This window comes from Aureobasidium namibiae, assembly GCF_000721765.1.
Source record: "Aureobasidium namibiae CBS 147.97 unplaced genomic scaffold scaffold_5, whole genome shotgun sequence".
NCBI lineage: Eukaryota > Fungi > Ascomycota > Dothideomycetes > Dothideales > Saccotheciaceae > Aureobasidium > Aureobasidium namibiae.
This window is the reverse complement of record NW_013581204.1, coordinates 1-16,863: the sequence shown is the minus strand read 5'-3', so window position 1 is coordinate 16,863 and position 16,863 is coordinate 1. Positions and strand designations below refer to the sequence as shown.

General features: G+C 51.0%; 5 protein-coding genes across 5 annotated transcripts; 3 read left to right on the top strand and 2 right to left on the bottom strand.

Moving 5' to 3' along the window:
• Nucleotides 1-365: 365 nt before the first annotated feature.
• Nucleotides 366-3,165, top strand: M436DRAFT_42090 (ARM repeat-containing protein; the record flags this gene model as incomplete). The annotated part of the gene is made up of 2 exons (XM_013573424.1): nucleotides 366-2,686; nucleotides 2,742-3,165. 2 exons carry the CDS (start codon nucleotides 366-368, stop codon nucleotides 3,163-3,165), a joined length of 2,745 nt encoding a protein of 914 aa, XP_013428878.1.
• Nucleotides 3,166-3,987: 822 nt separating this feature from the next.
• On the top strand, nucleotides 3,988-5,469 carry M436DRAFT_62113 (uncharacterized protein; the record flags this gene model as incomplete). The annotated part of the gene is made up of 1 exon (XM_013573669.1): nucleotides 3,988-5,469. The coding sequence occupies one exon, from the start codon at nucleotides 3,988-3,990 to the stop codon at nucleotides 5,467-5,469; it is 1,482 nt and encodes a 493-aa protein (XP_013429123.1).
• An 891-nt stretch (nucleotides 5,470-6,360) lies between these two features.
• Nucleotides 6,361-7,689, bottom strand: M436DRAFT_71182 (Six-hairpin glycosidase; the record flags this gene model as incomplete). The annotated part of the gene is made up of 4 exons (XM_013573753.1): nucleotides 6,361-6,453; nucleotides 6,508-7,103; nucleotides 7,137-7,432; nucleotides 7,505-7,689. The coding sequence occupies 4 exons, from the start codon at nucleotides 7,687-7,689 to the stop codon at nucleotides 6,361-6,363; spliced, it is 1,170 nt and encodes a 389-aa protein (XP_013429207.1).
• Nucleotides 7,690-9,155: 1,466 nt separating this feature from the next.
• M436DRAFT_80126 (uncharacterized protein) lies at nucleotides 9,156-12,717 on the top strand (the record flags this gene model as incomplete). The annotated part of the gene is made up of 4 exons (XM_013573825.1): nucleotides 9,156-9,346; nucleotides 9,422-11,519; nucleotides 11,579-11,796; nucleotides 11,868-12,717. 4 exons carry the CDS (start codon nucleotides 9,156-9,158, stop codon nucleotides 12,715-12,717), a joined length of 3,357 nt encoding a protein of 1,118 aa, XP_013429279.1.
• A 1,401-nt stretch (nucleotides 12,718-14,118) lies between these two features.
• M436DRAFT_33222 (uncharacterized protein) lies at nucleotides 14,119-14,909 on the bottom strand (the record flags this gene model as incomplete). Its single annotated transcript, XM_013573415.1, has 2 exons — nucleotides 14,119-14,770; nucleotides 14,830-14,909. Coding segments are annotated over 2 exons (732 nt in total), but the record flags the coding sequence as incomplete, so codon positions are not given.
• Between the last annotated feature and the right edge of the window lie 1,954 nt (nucleotides 14,910-16,863).

The following is a 16,863-nucleotide window of genomic DNA, read 5'->3' as shown; positions in this document are numbered from 1 at the left end:
GGTCGAAACAACAGACGGCGGCAGCGAGGGGAAAAGAGTCACACGGCGATGCAGCAGCTTGCACGCTTATCGCCCATGACTCGAGCGCGCACTGATAACGAAAGTTCATGACTCGGGCGCGAGACGCGGAGACGGGGGACGCTCGGGCGCCGTCGGTGACCACAAGCCGCGACTGCCCTGACCTGGTCCACTTGGTCCAACACCGACAAGTCGTTGCTCTGGACGTTGGACCAAAGTGCTTTTACAACAAGGAAGCCATGTCGCGCATCCTGTGAAGCCCTCATGACCCGCCATGCCACACTCGCGCAGCTCCACGACATAGCATCCTGAGCGACCCGCCGAAGCCTCCAGCTCCTCCGCAGACCATGGACGTCTCGGTCCAGAAAGCGCTGGCCGACAAGCTGTATGACCGTCGCAAAGGAGGCGCCCTGGAACTCGAAGCCATCATCCGCGACTCTCTGGCCGCCAACGACCACGTTCGCATCGAAAAGATCGTCCACCAGCTCTGCCACGACTACGCCTACGCTGTCCACCAGCCCCACGCCCGCAATGGCGGCCTCATCGGCCTGGCTGCCGCTGCCATCGCCCTCGGTATCGACGTTGCCCGCTACCTCCGTGATATAGTCCCTCCGGTTCTGGCCTGCTTCTCCGATCAAGACGCCCGCGTACGCTACTATGCCTGCGAGAGCATGTACAACATTGCAAAAGTCGCAAAGGGCGAGATTCTCATCTATTTCAACGACGTCTTCGATGCTCTGTGCAAGCTGGCTGCCGACACGGAGCTGTCGGTCAAGAACGGCGCTGAGCTCCTCGATCGCCTGGTCAAGGACATTGTCGCAGAGTCTGCTGCTTCCTACGTCTCCATCTTGGACAACGACCTAGATCCAAACAACGAGGACCCCTTCGCCGAACAGCCCACCGCCTTCTCTCTCGCCAGATTCATCCCTCTCCTCCGCGAGCGCATCTTCGTCATCAACCCCTTTACCCGCACTTTCCTCGTCAGCTGGATCACCCTACTCGACTCGATCCCTGACCTCGAGCTGGTCGTCTTCTTGCCCGACTTCCTTGGTGGACTACTGCGCTTCCTGTCTGACCCCAATACAGATGTACATACCACCACGAAGGTCTGCCTCGACCGATTCCTCGCAGAGATCAAGAAGATCTCGGCTATCAAGAAGGGTATCGCTGAGAGCAAGAGAAGCATGGTCGCCGAGAGTCAACGAAAGCCTTCGATATCCAGCAGGGATGGACTGGACATGGCCGATCAAGATGCCGATGCACAGCTTGAGAATACTCAAACAAATCACGACAAGGCCAGCTCAGACTCGGCTTCTTTTGTCAGCTCCACTATCGATGAAAAGGACGACAACGATGCCGGAGACGAATGGATCCCCGGCCAGGACGTGCAAATTGAACACGCAAAGATCCTTGATATCCTGATCCAGTTCTTGAACGACTCGGCAGAAGAAGAAATTCAGATGACCACGCTTCGCTGGATCGAAGGCTTCTTCGACATCTGCCCCGAGGACATGCTCGCCTTCGTGCCTCGTCTGCTTTCACAAGTCCTGCCAGCTCTGTCGCACCACGTCGATCAGGTCCGCCAGGCCGCCAACAGAGTCAACACGGCTCTCATGGCTCACATCATGTCGCTTCCCGAAGATGGCCAGCAACAAAAGACCACCACCGAATCAACACGCAGAGACTCGATCCCAATACGCTCGAGAAAAGTCATAAGCCCAGACGTGCTGCAAGAGATGACAGCCTCTGACTCACGTCCCGCATCTACTACCCCACCTCCACAACCATTACCTGCCATCTCCACAGAGCTCGACTATGAAGCTGCCGTCAACTCTTTGACGTTACAATTCCTCAACGAGCACGAGCAGACTCGAGTGGCCGCACTCGCTTGGCTGATCATGCTACACCGCAAGTCGCCGCGCAAGACTTTGGCTATTCATGACGGAACATTCCCCGCCCTGCTGAAGACCCTCTCAGACCCAGCGGATGCCGTTGTCACTCGTGACTTGACATTACTATCACAGATATCCAAGAACAGTGATGACTCGTACTTCACGTCGTTCATGGTAAACCTCCTGAAGCTCTTCTGCACAGATAGAAAGCTGCTCGAGATCAGGGGAAACCTCATCATCCGACAACTGTGCTTGAACCTCAGCGCAGAACGCATCTACCGTACCCTGGCAGACTGTCTTGAGAAAGACGACGATGTCGAGTTTGCAAGCATCATGGTGCAGAACCTGAATAATAATCTCATCACCGCACCCGAGCTGGCCGATCTCAGGAAGCGACTACGAAACCTTGAGAACAGAGACGGTCAGACCTTTTTTGTCACATTGTTCAGAGCATGGTGCCACAACGCTGTAGCAACATTTTCGTTGTGTTTGCTTGCACAAGCATACGAGCAGGCCTACAATCTGCTGCAAATCATCGCAGAGCTCGAGATGACTGTCAATATGCTGATTCAAATCGACAAGCTGGTACAGCTGCTCGAGTCTCCTGTCTTCACATACCTCCGCCTTCAGCTCCTCGAGCCAGAGCGTTTTCCTCACCTCTACAAGTGTCTCTACGGCCTTCTGATGCTCCTACCGCAGTCCTCGGCATTTGCGGCCCTCAAGAATCGCCTGAATAGTGTCAGTGCGATCGGCTACTTGCATATTGCCCCAAGGACGTGAGTCACAGTCTCTCATTCTCAACATCCATATCACGATACTGACTCCCTGCAGTGCACCTACGACACCATCAGTCTCCACCTTTGATCGACCAAACCGCTTGAAGTCACGAGAAGACCCTGGAATCAAATGGTCAGATCTGTTGGAGAAGTTCAAATCGGTACAAGAAAAGGCTCGCCGATCACAGCAGAGAGCCCCACGCTTGACCACTCTTCCCAACGGTCTTACCCTGCCCGACATGGATGACGATCTCGAGTCACCTACCCTCAACAAGGAAGCTTCTGCACCGCCGAAAGAAAAGGTCACTGGTAGGCTGAGTGGACTGGGCAGACCAGGCAGTGCAGCCAGCATTACCCGGCCTAACCCTACGCCGCAACAGGTACAGGGGCATCAGAAGAGTAGGAGCAGTCTGAGTCAACTGGGAAGGTTTACGAGAAGTACAGCTGCAAAGGCTACTGGCGGCGCGCTGAAAAAGTAGATGCTGAGGTGACTGAGTCCACCCAGATGGCTGGAGAGGTGTTCATATTGCGCTTTTAGCGTTGGCGTCTTTGGGGTTTGTTGGTCATCTTTATAGCATTTTCACGATTATACATGTTTTCGCGGAGCGTATGAGTCAGCCCTAGATCATTGATGAAAAAGTTGACCATCTCAAGAACCTGGTGACGGCTCGCTCGTCATAGTGTTCGATGTTGGACTACTTAGGTCGAGATACTGACATGTCTTTCCATCTGCTCAGACATATCGTCTCCTGGCCCCGTGATCAACTAGCAGTCATCTCCTCGGCCAATCTGAGAGGTGTTTGCACAGCCGATGGATAGTGTGAGGCTTGCAAACTGCTTATCTCGAGCCCAGTAACACTATCCATTTGCTGCAATCCTTAGTATGTAGACCTGCAGTTATGTGCGTGGGCTATTCATTGGCCTTGAATTACCCCGTAAATGTTGTCGACATTTCGGAAAGTCCTAAAGATATTCTTTTGTCCAAAGACGGTCTGGGAAGCGGTTCCGCAAAGGGCTGCCTGCATAAGCGCTTGATTTCCTCCTGAATCACAACGACCCCTGTTGGTTTCTGCATTAAGCGCTCTCAAAGCGATACGCTCGCCGTCTCCACGGTCAGCGCGATGCAGCTGCTGATGAGCCAATCAATGCGCCAAGAAATGGCGTTCTCGGTGCTCTCTCTTCATCCAGCCACGTCAACAATCTTAAGCGCCGACACTTTCCCTCTTGTTTTTCCTTACACTCATCGCAATTCTGCCATCATGGCGATGACATACTGAGAGTTGAATGCTTACGATCATAGCATGATCATACAAAGGCAATGGCCACAACAACGAGCCGAGTTTGCCAATTACCTCACAGCCAAAGCGGGCGTCATCAAGCAGCTGGTTGCTCACCATCTGTCCCTTCACCAACATCATACATGCAAGATCGCTCCGGAAACAGAATGGAGATGTGGCTCCTTCAATATTTGCATACCTGTCACCATCAACGATGATTATCGAGTGGCGTTTCGGTGCCCTTTGCCGTACCGCTTCAATTTGCTTAGCTCTCCCGATATGGCCAGCGAGAAGATCCGAGGAGAGGCTGCCACCATTGCCTGGCTATCATTGGACTGTCCAGATGTACCCTTCCCTCGATTACGAGGATTTGGACTTCCTGGTGGCCCCTCGTTCACACCACTTGCAAACGCTTCCTGGAGCCGACAAGCGTACGAATGGCTTCGCCGACAAGTGCTGATGAGGTTCTTCGTCGATATAGACAGTTGGCGACCTTTTGTTCCATTTTCTAGCCCAGGGCTCCTCAAAAGCGGGTACATGATATCAGATTATATAGAGCCCCATCAAGGGAAGATGCTCAGTGCGACGTCGCCTTGCTTTGAGCTGCGTCATCGCCAGACTCTCTTTCGTAGTCTTGCCAACATCCTGCTTGACCTTATGCGAATACCACTACCACGCATCGGATCTTTCACTGTCAGCCACATGGGTGAGGTCACGCTGAGTGGTCGTCCACTGACTGCAGCGCTGGCTTCATTGGAAGCCGAAGGCGTGGCTAGCGAGATATCTCCAACTACTACCTATACATCCACCGACACCTACATCGACGATCTACTGCATTGTCATGACACGAGGTTGCGGGATCAACCGAACGCGGTCGACTGCAAGCTTGACGCTGAAGGCCAGATGGCGACTGTTGTGGTGCTCAAGGCAATCCGATCACAATTTATCGATCGGAAACTACGACAAGGACCGTTCACACTCCAACTTACAGATATCCACGGATCGAACCTCTTCGTCGACGATCATTATAACATCACTGCAATCGTGGACCTCGAGTGGAGCTGCTCGCTACCGATTGAAATGCAACAGCTACCATTCCGGCTTAGCGGACACGAAGGGGACGACTTTCTCGGAGACAAGGCAATGGAGAACGAACAAGCATATATCACAGCGTGCAAAGAATTCCTCGCCATACTTGACGAAGAACAAAGTCGTCGACATCTAACACGACTTTCTATTGACGCCGGCAGTATCATTAGCTCGGCATTCGAGAAGAAATCGCACTGGTACTTCGCCGCTTTGTGTTGGCCCCGAACAGCCTACAGTCTTCTGATTGACCACCTTCAGCCAATGTTCGCGCCATCCCATGCAGATACAGAGGGAGTGGCTATGTTCCAAAATGTTTTCGCACCCTATTATGCAACTAACGCATCGAGATTCGCTGATCAAAAAGTTAGGGACAAGGCTGAATACGATCGAACGTTACGTGAGCTGACCCAGAAGTGACTTCAAATCGTACAGTGGCGGTTTGATCATGCTGTTCTTGCAAATCTGAAGACATCGAACGATCACTTTTGAGCGCTCTGCCGGTCCGCCTCAGCTTTCTCCAGTTTTTTCTGGCTCTTCTTTGACTTGAAGGCATCCGAGAATGTCATCATCAGTTTTCTTTCCGGTTCTGGGGGAATATTGACCCGGACAGCAGTTGAAGCAGTCGTAACGGACTTGCTGTCTCCTGAGTACGCGGAAGAATGAATAGGTCGGTCTGTACCCTATATATCTGTGGATAGAGTCTGGATGCATGAATAATTGATTAAGCAAGCGACAGGAAGAGAATGACTCTCAAGGTATCGAATAGACGGCTTTGCCTGTACTTTTTGGGAAGGTCAAGATGTTGCCTGAAGTTTAATGCCGAAGAAGTGTTGATCGTAGACAAGCTGCCAGTCAAAATATTGCAAAAGTCGAGTTGTAAGGCTCGACAAGATCGCGAGGATATAGTCTTCTGTGAACGGGCAGCAACCCCTATATAGCTTTAGGAAGCTCATTCGCACTACCATCGCTCAAGTACTGTTCGCCTTTGGGGGAGCGCATACAAATAGATAACGATGGCTTGTGGCGAGGTGCATACAGGCGCCAACACATACATGCGGCACTGCTACGAGAGCAAATCCTCCGCTGCATGCGCATATGATACAGTGTTGGTGCTCAAGTGCACATGCATCATTTATTGGTCAACCATGAACGCGCGGCTAACTGTTTGGTGTGCACATATACCAAAGGCGGCTGATAGTCGACTCGAGAGCCATCGAGCATAGAGGATCATTCCAAGATCTTCATGCTTGTACGGCAGTGAAACAAACAAAGTTTCCTCAGGAGTCTAATTGTCGTGAATCCCATCTTTCACCCGCACAGCTTCTCGAGCTCCAGGCTGGCAAGGACAAAAGCACTGGTACCAATCAGGCTATTGTCAACGGTCGGTCGATCAAAATAGTACTGCCAAAACCTCGTCAGCATTTGCCATTCACCGGTAATCAGAGTGTGACCTACTTTCGCATCGATGCTCTGTCCACTCAGACTCGCGATCGAGCTCGTCCCACCGAGATTCAGAGTACCGTTTCCGCCGCGATTTACCTGCGTCTCGAAAACATTCTCCCAGAGTCCAACGGCTGCTTTACGAGCTCTATCTCGAAGCTGTGTGTTATGGATGATATCTAGGCGTACAGGTCTCAGTAGAGAGTATGCAGTCATCAGACTCGCACTTGTCTCAACGAAGTTCTTGGAAACATTGATGGAAGCGCCAGGGAGATCTACCACTTGCCAGACAGAGTATTTGCCGTTGATCTGCAGCCCGCGCTCAAGAGCGACGAGTTGAGCATTTATCAGATTAATGAAGAGGAGGCTGATGTCGCTGCGCACGATCTTTGACTCTAGTGTCATCGAGGAGGAGGAGGACAGTGATTGCAAAGTTTCGATGGCGTTGAGCACACCTAGTGTGTACCAAGCCAATGATCGGCCCCAGACGGATGGACTCGCACCAGTCTCTGCGTTCGCCCATGCGTGCTCTCCCAGCGCATCGTAGCCATGCACCCACAGCCCCGTACCGTCATCGCAGATGGCAGACAGAATGTCAAGTTGCTTTTGCACTGCTCCAGGTCAGAAGACGTCCGAGTTTTGACTCCGATTTGCTGCACTGTTCAAGATGGCGAAGGAAGGGTATGAGTACATGCCATCTGTATACGACAGATTGCGGTATGCAGTTATGTTATTGCGATTGTCGTAGTACCAGAGTCCTCCATTGTCGTTTCGGGGTTGTGCTGCCAACGAATCCTGTGACGCAGATATAGCGGATGCCAGAGCTTCATCGCCAGTTTCTGCATATTGATACATCATCTCAGTACCGATAGAAAATCTGTCAAGCGGCAAGCCCACAGCTGCCGTGGCGTTTGTGGATAGCGGAATAGCACTTGCAACACTGTTGCGTAGGTATGTTGTTCATTGCTGCTTGTCGACCGTGTTGTTGGTTGCGGCGACTCCCTGTCGTAACGCTTGATAGAAGATTCCCAGTTCGATGAGTCCTGTGCCGGAAGAACTTGCAGCTGCTCCTTGATTGCGCACAATATTGCTTGCGATCATTGCGGATGCTTGCCCGTATGCGCTTTGCGGGCATTGGAGTGCTTGCACGATGATGTCAGAAGTAACAAAGAGTAGAAATAGCTTTATTGTGACCATCATTTCTGCTGTCGTCAATTGTTGTACCTTGCAAGAGAGTGTGAGAAACCTGTGCTAAACCCTGGAAGGTCGTTCTCATTTTTTGACGCTACGGAGCTTTAATGACGTAGTGGAAAGTTTAATTTTGATATGCAAGGTACTGACTGCTACCTACTTATCTACTACACAGAAGATAGCAGCATGAGAGCTCCAAACAGTTGTATCACGGCTGGCTCGCTTGGGATTATACGACAAAGAAGCGCTAGGACAAGGACTTCCCATGATTCATGTTGGCAGATTGGAGCAAGACAACGAAGTGTCGTCGGCACGAAGTTGAGCCCGCGGAGCATGTTCACCGACCAAGAGTGGCTTGGGGATATCGGTCGCTTTAGGCTCGGTAAGGGCCTCTTGGGATGATACTTGACCATAGCAAGATGGCTCATGATCGGATCACTTAATGCGAGTTGTAAGCGACGGACGGTAGTCGTAGAGTATCTGTAGGACGGTACAGAATTGTGGTCGCAAGTGTGCGCAGGGTCGTCGCCCTGTCGAACGTTCTTTCGGATCAAACTTTACATAGCTCATTCCATTCGGCCCACTCTTTCATGACCGACCACTACCGAGGCACTCCCGACACGGTACAGTCGAAAACACCGACATGAAGCTAGTTTTACCTACTCGCTTGCTTAATTGCATGGTCCTGAAAGACCCTGCATATTTCTCTTAGATCACCCTGGTACCGTGACTAGGCGCTTCGGGCCGTACGCTTCTTTGGCGATCACTTGTTCGGCGGTTGTTGACTTAGTTTCCCCTGTCATGAAGCCTATTAATCCATCGCGCTGAATAGTCTTTTTGAGCGTCCGGTGTGTCCACTGCCAGCAAAGTCTCGTAAGTTTTTTCTCCTTTTCGCAACTGTGGTGCTCCTGTCGATCATAATGCCCTGGTATGAACCTGCGGAGTTTAAACTCATGTACCCTGTGACTCTCGGATTACCCTTCTGAGCCACGGATGACTTCTTTCGGATGGAGAACAACGTCTCTGCAGTTCAAAGCTCCTTTATGACAATCCGGAAACTCAAACTCGACTACACATGCATTTTCCATTGGCAGAATCGAGGCGACGCTCAATCATGGCAGATGAGCACGATGACTCCAAGTCATCAGGACCCGCACCTCGCTGCGAATCCGACTGGTTCGACGTCGACGATCAGCTAACGAGATAGATCCTTCAAGATCTCAGTCAACTGGGATATACACCATGAAGGGGTTAGATCCCAACGCAATTCCCAAGGCAATCGATGGCGACGGACTTCAACAAGCAAGAAATATAAGACAGACGAGTCTTGCTCACAATGTTGAGGTAGTCCTGCATGACCAACAAGCCCTCGGGAGCTTCCTGTCCCTGATCCAACTCTTCTTGTCATTCGTTTGACACATTTTTTGTCACTCCTTGATTACTCCCTCACCCATCGTCATTCTTTAGCAGTCATGACCTTCCGAGGTCTCAGCATGGGAAGCCTTCTGGCGATCGTGGCTGTTCTGCCTCTCCTGGCTCCAGCTATCTCTATCCCTCGCTCCTCGTCTCATGTCGAGTTCGAGTCGAGTGCTAACAGCTCTAAGGATACGACCCGTCCATTCAACGCTGTCTTCTATCCGCCTTTGGACTGGGCCCCTCCCCTGTAAGCGGGCGCTGGTTCCTCCCAGAATTCCTCCGTTCAGCCTTGGGACAAGGTTCTCTCTCCATCGGACAACAGTACGACCAACTCGGGGTCATCTGGTATCAATTCGACCGTGATCCATTCGAACCTTACTGCACCTCACTTCGTAAGCTTTGCAAGCACCTCTTGCTCTGCTCTAGTGCCGTCCTACCCGGATGAGTTCTGGTACGAAGCCATTGATCACAGCAACGCTCAAAGTTCATTCCTCAACAATAAAGATGCGTATATCGTTTGGCGCAATGTCATCTCTGATTTCGGCGCCGACAACACGGGAAACACAGACTCTACCGACGCGATCAGGAACGCGATCAACCACGGTGGAAACGGTCTTCCCGAACGAACAACGAAAGACACGTATGGCGAGACAATGAAGCCGGCTGTTGTGTACGTTCCTGGTGGAACTTATCTTATCTCCTCGACCCTTGATCTATACGCTGGAACAGTCATCGTTGGTGACCCACTCAATCCACCTGTCTTCAAGGTGGCATCCACTTTCTCTGGTACCAAACTCATCAGTGGGCGTGATAGTACCTGGGGATCAGCCACCCAGGTATTCTACATTGGTCTCAAAAATGTTGTCATCGATTCTACAGGCTTTGATAAAGACAGCAACTTCATCCTAGTGTACTGGGCTGTCAGTCAAGCTACCCAACTACAGAACATTGTTTTCAACATGCCCAAAAACTCCGCCAGCAGTGGCCACAGAGGTGTTCAAATGGGCAAAACAGACTACAACAGCAACATTATCATCAACGACCTGACCTTCAATGGCGGCTATGAGGGCATGCATCTCAATGGTCAACAGTGGGTTTTCAAAGGCCTGACGTTCACGTCGTGTACTACTGCCGTCAACATTGTGAGCTGCACTGATTGTGTCTTCCTGGGAACAAGTGTTTCTACTGTAGGCACTGGATTCTCTGCCTATGGTGTATCTGGTAGTCTGATCATCATGGATTCGACCGTCAAGAAATCTGGTCCTCTTGTGCTCGGCACAAGCGGCTACAAGGGCTATCAGTCAATCATACTAGAGAATGTCATGTCTGATGACGAGAACAAGGTCACTGTCAAGCTTGACGATAACGCTTCTGCTGTGGTCGGGAGCGTTGCCGACACCTGGGTTCTTGGACAGACCTACAAGTCTAACGATCCCACCCCCGGTAGAGGTGGCAATGTTCGGACCCAACGAGCCGAAGTCCTCCTCCAGAACGCCAGATTCTTCACCAAGACCCAGCCCACATTCCAAGAGTACTCTGTTGATCAAGTACTGAATGTGAAATCTGTATCAGGCTTGGCAGTATATGGCGATGGCCAGACAGATGATACCGCCAATATCAATGCTATTCTCAAGAAGTATGCCGGCTGCAAAGTCATTCACTTCCCGGCTGGTACCTATATCGTCACTGATACCATCCTTGTCCCTCCTGGCTCCAGAATCCATGGCGACGCTTATGGTTCGGTAATCAGCGCAACAGGTGGTAGATTCTACAATCCCAACTCACCCACGAATGCTGTCCAGATCGGAAATGCAGGCGATGTTGGCGTGGCACACGTCGTCGATATGATGTTCAGCGTGGCCGATGTCCTCCAGGGATGCAAGATTCTGGAGGTCAACATGGCTGGTAGTCAGCCTGGTGACGTGGGTCTTTGGAACACCCACATCCGCGTTGGCGGTGCTGCCGGGTCCAAGGTCCAAGACAATTGCAATGGCAGTCCTTACAGCTGTAAGGCTGCATGGGGTATGGTTCATCTGACCAGCACCTCTTCTGCCTACATCGAGAACATGTGGGGCTGGACCGCCGACCACAATCTTGACACAGGTGGCAGTCCTACCATCTCCGTTGCTCGTGGCATGCTGATCGAGGCTACCAAAGGTACCTGGTTGGTCGGTACAGGCTTCGAGCATAACACATTGTATCAGTACAATTTCTATCAAGCCGAAGATGTGTTCACTGCCATGCAACAAACGGAAACGCCGTACTTCCAAGGGTACAACGAGGATGTCCTTGCCCCTGCACCTTGGGCAGACAATCTTGTCGCCTCTGACCCTACTTTCAGTAACTGTGGCTCTGATGATACCTCTTGTCGCATGGCATGGATGGAACACATCAGCAATTCTTCGAACTTGTCCTATACGGTGGTTGTGTTTGGGCGTTCTACGATGGACATAAGATCCCTGCCAATGGCGATGTCCAGCAAAATGCCATCAATGTCGACAAGGAATCCTCCGCCGTCTATCTCTACGGCACAAACGTCCATTGGGTAACGAACATGTTCCTCAGCGACTATACCGTGATTGCTACTGAGAAGACCAATGAAGGAGGTTGGGGAGGTGTCGTCGCCGCCTATCAATTCGATGCCAGCGCACCTAACAACGGGAAAACGGTGGTGGCCAGAGCACTGGATCACGAACGGTGGTCTATTGGGGTCAGGACGACAGAGAGAGAAGCCTCGGTGAATATTGTGCTTCTGGTCAAGGTATCAGTATCATTGTTCTTGCGTTCTTGAACAATTTCGGCAACGGTCAAACTCCCGATGGCAACTTTGGAAACGAGTGTTACATCGACAACAGTGGCAACGGCGACTGCGGACAACTCGCCAATGATATCAATACATGCCACGATGCCGGTGTCAAGATTATTCTCAGTATTGGCGGAGCCGAAGGAACCTATGGATTGAGTGGTAACGGTGATGCCACTGGCGTCGCCTATTCTCTGTGGAACGAATGGGCCCGCCCCAATGGCGTCGACCCATCTGCGCCTCGGCCCATCGGCGACTCCTACGTCGATGGCTGGGACCTCGATATCGAGAAGAACCCGAACGGCAGTTCACAGTACCTGGACGAGCTTGTCACTGCTCTTCGTTCGCACTTCGCTAGTGATCCGGATCATCACTACTATGTCACTGGCGCCTCTGAGTGCCCTATTCCCGAACCCTGCATGGGCGATGCGATTACAAAGTCTCAGCTCGACTACATTTTTATCCAGTTCTACAACAATGACTACTGCTCTGCTTATCAAGAGTTCCGCAAGGACACTGACGGTGGATTCAATTATGATGACTGGGTCGACTATATTCGGGGCACTCCTTCGCAGGACGCGAAGCTCTTTATCGGTCTTCCTGCGTTTAAGCTTGGCTCGACTGACGACGATAGTGGTTCAAAGTACTACATCCGTTCTAGCGAGCTACCCACTCTGTTGAACGAGTACAAGACTCATAACAACTTCGGTGGTGTGATGCTTTGGGACGCCGGGTACTCCGACTCTGTCAATTTCAACGGATGCAACTACGTGCAAGAGGTTGGTCGTGTCATGGCTACAGGTGCCGGATGCTAGAGCGTTCCTAAGTGGAAAGGGTCTAGATAGCAATAGTAAGCCCCGCTTACGGGTCTGTCTTGGTGATGAGAACGTAAGATTCCTGTTTATGTCTATAGACCTTCTCATTATTAGTCATTTATCTCGCGCCTCCTTATTACAGACAGCTACACTACCACTCTAGTGTAATTAAACTTATGATACGCATTTTCCTTCACCCGAACCGCCTAAGAACCAGTACCATAGGAATCTATATAAGAGTTGTCTATATGATATTTGAAGCACATCAATCTAGAACAGTAGTAATTTCGTAGCTAATATGTGCAAATAGGGGTTTTAGTAAAGCGCTGCCTTAGCGAGTCGCCTAAGTATATATATTATTACCAAGCGTTACAAAAGAATGGTGTTCATACTTGGCTCTAAATGGGAGGACGTTAAAAGCTTAGGAGAGGTCTTGGAGATGCAGAGCCTAGTAGGATATAGAAGAGTAGTATTCCACGTCATAGCACCAAGATTTAGCCTCTAAGCATTTATCCATGCCACATCGTCTAGCTTCTCACCGCGGCTACAATAAGGAAGGTTTGTCGGGTCATAACCAGGCGAGACCAGCGTCATATAACCACGGCAGAACCACCAATCCCCATAGGAGCCACTGTTACTCCAGAAGCATTGGAATTGACCTGCGTCATCGACATCGCAGGAAAGAGGAGTCCAGCTTGAGGCGTCAACAATATCGGCGGGTAGATCAAAGACGTAAGAGGCTGCCCCTGCACCGCCGCCCCAAGGCCCCCAGATAGCCTTGCTCGGATCCGTATAGAGAGTATATCCGGAGTCTGGTTGATACGTACGAGTGACTGTGATGAGCTGACGAGGTCCAGACTAGTAGAAGGCGCCTGCTTGTGATTGAGGCCCCAGATTAAACGAGCGCTCATAGTTGTATATGCCATAGCCGAGATCACTGTACGCATACTGCGTCGAGCCATCGCTTCTGCGAACTTGTATCTGTGCATTGGTAGGAATGGGAGCTGGTTGAGCAGTCGTAGTCGAAGTTGTGCTCGTTGTGGTCGTGGTGGGCACAGTTCCGGTGGTCATTGTTGTCTGAGTGGTACTTGTGACAGTCACAGGCGAAACTGCAAGCGAGCATGCAGAGGTGACAATCGCAGGTAGGTATCGTGTCAGCACATTTGGCACCGTGATTACGTCGCGGGCTTCGACGTCAGGAGCGCGCTTATGAGCAGCTCTCGCCGCGGTGGTGGTAGTCACAGTGACGAAGGTCGTAACAATGGTCGAAGTGGCAGCGGTCAAGATGGTTGAAACAGTCACTGGGGTCGTGTAGCCGAGAATGCTAGAGCAATACGGCGCGGCTGAGTTAGCAGGCCAGAGGATATCTTTCTTGGCTTGATAGACCGCTGCATCCGAGCTAGCGGCACCAGGGCTGGTTGCGTTGCTGTAAGAGAAGCTGTACTCAAGACGGAAATGATCATTTCCATAGTCCTGGCCTCGATTGGTGGCGGAGGAAGCTGGCCAAGATTCGCTGTACATGGCACAAACCTGACCTTGAATATTCTTGGTTGAGTTGATGTACAGGATGTACGTGTTGAAGAATTGGCAAGTCTGCACAGGACTGCCGTCGGTGGGAGGATGAGTAACTGCGTAATTGCTCTTCTCTGTGCATGCCTCTACGCAGAGCGAGGCATTGAAGGCCCCAACAAAGATGGCGCTTCCCATGAAGCTGTCAAAACCATACTTGTTTAGCGGTGCGCTTATAGCAGCTGTACCCAGTGGCGTGGGTGCGCCGTAGCCAGGAACCCAGGCAATGGTATTGTTGACATAGCCATTGGACCCTGCCACCGCAAGTTGCTTCGAACCATAGTTCAGGGCGTTCCCAGCGTTGACCGGTCCTCCCCAGAATACACACTTTACCCGAGTTGCAACAGGAGGATTGGCACATCCAGGAATGCCAGAGTTCTCAAAGTAGACGTTGACCGAGATGCAGCCATTCATGGCATTACATTTGGCCGCACAAGCGTTCGTGTCGTAGCTTTGCAGGACAGAATATCCCATGTAACCGTACCTAGGTTATGGTGAGCTTCTACGCGCAACAGTTCCAGCCGCAAATGTGGGAAAACCTACGCATTGTTCGAAGCATTTAGATTTTGAAAGGTCTGAGTATAGCCTTGTGGAACTGGAGCTTGAGATGCCGACGAAGCAAAGGCTAGCGAGCTGGCAGAAGGAGATCCTGTTCCAGAGGATTGCGAGATGCAAATCGCATCACGTTTCTCAAGAGCAGCAGCAGCTGCGTTAGGCTCCTGAGTCGTAGCAATATCAAGAGCTGAATCGATAGTGGTGGGCGACGCGTCAAGTGCAGTGTCTATAGCAGTAGAAGTGATGTGCGGCAGGGCGGCCGTGTAGATGGTAGTAGGATCGTATGTTACGATTTGAGAGGAAGCATCGAGATCCGTTGTGTAGGACGGCGTAGGAAGAGCATATGCTAGGTCGAAGGGAATGTTCTGAGGGGCGGCTTTGGCGCGGTGAGCGATAGCCAATATGGCAAATATGATGGAGCGCATGTCGAACACTACTGTTTGTCAGAAGTCAAGTCAATGGGTAGTGGGCGGTGCTGCATAAGAGGCCGGTGGGTTTGCCTGTTCATATAGGCATTGGATGTCACACAAACCAGAACAATTGCGCAGCAGCTGAGAAACGTCCTGCCATTAGGCTTGCTATCATTGACCTTGCTCGCAAATTGACCTGTCGAGGTGAGCTGACCGGAGATGACCGTGGTACAGACAGGCAATCAATACGAGAAGCACAGCTCGTGGCAGTAATGATCTCTTAACGGCGAACGCTCTACGATGAACCTTGACACGATGCCATCGCCAAAGCCTTGTCGAATCAATCCGACAGACTCATATTGTGATGTTGTCCTGAATCTGCTCCTGAGACGTTTTTGCAAAATGAACGCTGCCGCCGTTGTTCAGCACCAAACCTGTCAACGCTCAGCTCGGTTGAGAGATACTTGAGGTGTGCTAAACCAACCCATTTCTGGACGTCCATGTATTCGCATCCCAAGTCGGTCCTCTAGACTTGCTTTGACAGAGCAGGTGACTATCGCATTGATGGATTTGGGACCTGCGCAGATACAGAGCTTGTGTCTTCTCTGGCCCTTCAGGCCATCTTGGGATCTTGCCACCGAAAAGCTGCCCTTCGGAAAAATTAGATGCAGTCATGAAGGTCGAGATTCTATATCGCGAACCAGACTGTCTGGGTCTACATCCTGTTTCCTGGATCCTTGTCTCCTTTGCCGTTTGACAAGCCATGTTCCTCCGAGAGCAGTGAAGCGCCGGACTTCTGTTCGCGGTCCTTGGTCACAGAATTCGAAGGGAACGATGAACGCCAAAGTCAAAGAGAGACACGGATACTCATTACTACAGGACTCATACGCCACCTCTGTCGTATGGAGAGATCATAGCCGGAGGCACCATGGCTACTAGGATTGCCGAAGTCTAAGCACTGCTAAGCTCTCTCAACGAGGTACCGACTGCCAGTGTAGCCATGTTTGCCGTTGGCAAGGGAGACGTTAGAAGGTTAAACGAAGTCTCGGAGGCGTCTAGCGCTGTTCGCACGTAGAGCGTGGAGTTGCAAGCCACGCCGAATTTTCAGCTCTGTGTCGCTTGATGAGGTAAACTTCAGTTTCTTGTCCACACCATGCCAACAATATGTTTATAACGTGGTTCGTGTAAAACTCTTATTAGATTTACCAACTGATATGCATGCATTTTATAACTCTTTATGTAGTTCCTAGAACCTCTAGGTAAGTCGAAACTAGAAAGGGTCATTTTTGTCGCTCAAGATAATTAAACACAACGGAAAAAGACGGTATTCTCGGTTTCAAAATTCATTAGAATTTGCCACCCCCAACTTCGAACTCGATGCTCAGAGCAGCTAATGACTCGCGCTATTACAACTATACACCACTTACTACGGTCAATCTACACTGTTTACACGTCGATATGGATCAATGTACTGCCTCAAATGCGCTACTAGCAGTAGCAGCTGGTTTTAACGCTCGGCGCACGCGCTCGCAGAGCAGAACTCGCGAATCGAGCCTCTCAGGGCTACCATCCTCGCCAGCTCAACCACCAAGCTATATAGGCTCGAGACGTC